Source organism: Solanum pennellii, chromosome 2 (genome assembly GCF_001406875.1).
Source record: "Solanum pennellii chromosome 2, SPENNV200".
Taxonomy (NCBI): domain Eukaryota; kingdom Viridiplantae; phylum Streptophyta; class Magnoliopsida; order Solanales; family Solanaceae; genus Solanum; species Solanum pennellii.
Genome location: NC_028638.1, coordinates 54,039,655 through 54,044,058, shown reverse-complemented (window position 1 = coordinate 54,044,058; position 4,404 = coordinate 54,039,655). Strand labels below are relative to the sequence as shown.

The window sequence follows — 4,404 nt, the reverse complement described above, 5'->3', positions numbered from 1 at the left end:
TATTAACGTCTGATATGACATTCTCCAATATAAATTATAATTTAATCTAGTCTCAATATGTATACTAAATGCATGTTGGATTTGATATTTCATTATTAGCGATCAGAATTGTAACTTGTTATAAGAACTCACTGTATATTTTTAAATCTTTAATAGGAAGAAAAATAAAAAAGAAAAAAAATAGTAGTCTTTCTATTCTATTTTATATGATTTACTTTCATTTTTAGTTAGTTTAAAAGAATGACACATTTCTAATATCAGATAATAATTTTACTTTAAAATATTTATTTTTATCAGTAATAAAATAATTTATAACTATACAAATATCTATTACTTGTTTTAGATCATAAATTTTAAATATTTTTATTTCTTTAAATTTGTGCGAAATCAAACTAATTAAATGGAGGATAAATGGGTTTGTACCAACTTTTTAAGGAGGAGGATTTGAGAGTTTGTAATTCAAAATTTGAAAATTTTCAAAAGCATTACGCGCTTAGATGGCCCCACTTTCTCATATTATGCGCGCTTTTGGACTTTGTACCATATACCAACCCGTAACTGAAAAATAAAATAAAATAAAATTGTGAGAATTGCAAGCGTCGATTCGCTTCATACCAAATCACCCATATTTGCATTTTCACTTCACTGCTAACCGCCATGGATGAGCTACACAAACATATCTAACATTTTTCATCACTACATCTCGATCCCCTTTGTTATTAATTTTTTAACTATTTGTAATTTGATCGGTATCAGTTTGGATTATCATAGAAAAATGGAGGCTGTGAAGAAAGCATATGCGGGAATAATTTTGAACATGGCAAAGGAGGCGGCAGCTCGTGTTATGGAATCGGAGAAAAAAGCTCTTAAGTTTCAGCAGGATCTGCATTCTACAAAAGAGGAAGCCCTTCGTATGCTGCTTCGTTTGAAATTAATGATTGATGCTAAGGTAGTATTCAACTTGTGATTTTTTATGTTAAGCTGCCTAGTTGTTTGATTGATCGAATTTTGTTTGCTTTGAAGACTTATCGTCATATAGTGTATTTTTTTAATGCAATTATTATGAAAAACATTACTAATAATTTTCAGGAAACTAATGTGGAAAAGGAACTTAATTTTTTGAGATATTATAACTACAGAAATTGGAAAAGTGCATTTGATATTTTTGGTTTTAAGGTTTGATTTACTGGTGGGATCCAAGTTAAATGTGGTGTGCTTGACTTGAGCAAAGGCTTTTATTGATAAACATTATGATTGTTTGCTTCTGTTAGGTTAGCTCGATCTATAGGAGAGTAATAGTATATATTTTTCTTTCCATCAGTTATAAAATTGATAGGTTTACTCGATCGTATAGCACCCTTAAAAAGATATGACTTTTAGAAATTCTGTTGGAATGTACTATTATACTGGACAGATCTCAGAACAGATTGAGTGCTGCATCCCAATGCTTATTCCGACAGTATTAGAATTTTAAGTTGCGTGGCAACTAGGCTTGATTTTGAAAGAAAATCAGAGGAAGGTGAAGTAAATGTTATAAAGACTTCATTGTGTCCAAGACAAGACTTTAAAGCTTATTCTTGTTCATATATAATCCATTTTCTATAATTCTTGAAGTTAAACTGTTAAAAATATCACAAATTAAAAATATGACGTGCTAATATTGTAGCTGGGCAATGCTTCTTCCCTTCAGGAATTGGAGACTAGATCAGCATGGCTAGAGGTTCCCTTTTGGATTTAGTGAACCCCATTTGGTGAAATAATTGTAGTACATACATTTCTGTCTATTGGTTTTGTATTCTGGGAGTGATTTTACATGAATGATATGATAGTATATCCTAGCAGGATGTTGATTCCCATATCTCACAGTTTAAAGAAACTGATATGTGTAACCCTTAATGCAGACAGCTGAAGCTGAAAGTTTGTCTCAAAATCAGCAAAGAAGAATTGATGAATTAGAGGCTCAGCTTAATGAAGCTGAAGGGCTGATAATTGATCTTAGAGCAGAATTGCATGATGTGCATGAGCAGTTGAATGAAGCAAAAAATAAGCCTCTCCATCACCTGAGACCACATGCTGAAGAGATTTTGAATTGTCGCAATAGTATCATGGCGAAGTCAAATGTAAATAATTCAGAGTCGTTAAAATTCCCTACTGAATTGGGATCCAAGGTCTGCAAATCAGCAGACATGTCAGACACAGCATTGTGCAATTACTCAAAGGACAACCTTTTGAATGAGCCAGAGATTTATAAAAATGGATGGTCTGCAATAGTGATGAGCTTAGCAGACGATAGATTGCATTCTGGAGATGATCCAAGTTTTCCTAATAAAGTTACACAGGTCACTGAACCTAGTGGACGAGATGGTGAAACACGTATTCTCCCATCATCTAAAGCTATAAAAGCGGAGAATTTAGTTGGCGAAGAACCACTTAAGGGCCATGCCACTATGCAGGGGCCATATACAATCCTAGGAAAAAGGAGAAGAAAAGCTCGAAATGGCAAAACCAAAAATAGCTCTTGCAAGGCTCGTTCTAATAAGCTCATGTTTTCTCAACGACCATTGCCAGCAATTTCCCGTTGTTCTGCAAGATACTTGCACACAGACACTTTGTATGGCAGTCCTAATTGTCCTTCCATCAATACTGAGAAAAATAATGTAGCAGGAAGTTCTTTTGTGTCAGGTAAAGAAGGGCCACAAAACAAGGGCTTAACCGTTGCTGTTGCTCGTAGAAGCATTAGGAAAAGACGTGTCAAATACCTAGACGTTAGTTTCCCTCCATCATTGTCACATAGCTCCCTTTCTAATCAGCCAATGAGACCTGGTCTGCAATGTTCATCATTTCCTAATAGCAAGTCCAAGGCAGCTGAATGCACTGTCAAATCCACGAAATTAGGAGGTGAAGGTGGTATTGAAGGGGGTACTGGTTTTCAAGGCGCATCCTCAGGTTTCACTGTAGAAAACAAGATACACAGAAAGTTTGCATGTGCAGATAATGATGCACACAAGGAGGACGCAGAATTGGTAGATGTCTCAGTGATGGTAGAGGAGGGTGATGGTCAACCGCTGCTTAACTTCGGCGTGTTACCAGTTGAATCTATTTTTGGAGACACCAAAGCATCTGAAGGAAGTAATGAATCAAATCTTCAAGGTAACAATATGACGCCTCTCAAGTATATGTTCAGCAGGAAGCGTAAGAAAGATAACTTGTCGAACCCAAATGAGAACTCTTCTCCAGACTGCTCAGTGAAAAAAAAGTCTGTGGAGATTGAAAACATTGATCCAAGATTGCAGGATTCAGAAGCGTTGAAAGATTCGCCTTTAAGAAGTAAACATTTGGTCCAGGTTGCTCATCAGGTTAGTTATTGTATACAACTCAATAATTTATAGATTCTGCATTATTTGCTCTATCATGAATGGCGCTTAAAGTTTATACTGTGTTCTGATGCCACAACTAAGATAAGTTGAGATTTCAACATCCCAAATCCCAATAGCCAGAGTAAGTTAACAGAGGCATGTGATTCTGGAAGTAGTAGTGCTTTCTTGAATTTTACCATCTATTTCCAAATAATTTTGTAATCATATTTATATTAATAAAAAAAATGACAGCAGTTACATAGAACTGATGCATACTTGAATTTCTCAAGGGAAGTTCTATGTTTAAAATGAAAGAACCAATTAGTTGAAATAGTCAGAGATCTTCTCAGCTGCTGACAATAGCATTGTTTGAACTGGTAGTTCAATTCTTACCCATATCTACACGATTGCGTTCATGTATTAAAGCATAATCATGTCTGAAATTCATGGCTATCTTGTTTTCCTCCAATCTTGCAGCTTATCTCTCTGTCTGGAAGAAGCTGGTGGCATTAGTTTTGCAGTCCCTATAGATGCTGAAGAACGTAAATTTATAAGGCTTTTTGAGGGATGTAATTTCATATTTATTCAATTTTCGGGTACAGCAGCAATGGCTTAATATAGTCGAAGAGTTGTTCTTTCTTATCTCTGGCGGATTATCGTGTAATTATCCTGGCAATATGATAGTTCAGCTGTTTTCTAAAAGTGTCATTATCTATTCTTTCTTCTTTGAAGTGTGTTATACAGCTAATTGTCTCTAAAGTGACATAAATGGGTTTCAACTTACTAAAGGTGTATAAGCCAATTTGTCTTTAGTTGTAAGCTGTGTCCGTGACAAACTTCTTTTGGTACAAGCAAAGTGGTGAACCTAATGTTTGCTTGCTTGCTTAGAAACATAATTTTACATAATCATGAGTAAGTTTTCTCGACAGAATTTTCTTTATTTTGGTGTTTTATTTGTGGGAGATGTTATATTCATGATTTACACTAGAGAGGAAGGTTAATTTTATGACTCATTTTGATGGGTATTAATCTGTTTATTGCCTTGAGC

At 34.8% G+C, this 4,404-nt stretch overlaps 1 protein-coding gene across 1 annotated transcript; it reads left to right on the top strand.

Moving 5' to 3' along the window:
- Nucleotides 1–554: 554 nt before the first annotated feature.
- On the top strand, nucleotides 555–4,168 carry LOC107011427. The gene is made up of 3 exons (XM_015210934.2): nucleotides 555–949; nucleotides 1,902–3,356; nucleotides 3,834–4,168. The coding sequence occupies exons 1-3, from the start codon at nucleotides 662–664 to the stop codon at nucleotides 3,867–3,869; spliced, it is 1,779 nt and encodes a 592-aa protein (XP_015066420.1). The 5' UTR covers nucleotides 555–661; the 3' UTR covers nucleotides 3,870–4,168.
- Nucleotides 4,169–4,404: the final 236 nt, after the last annotated feature.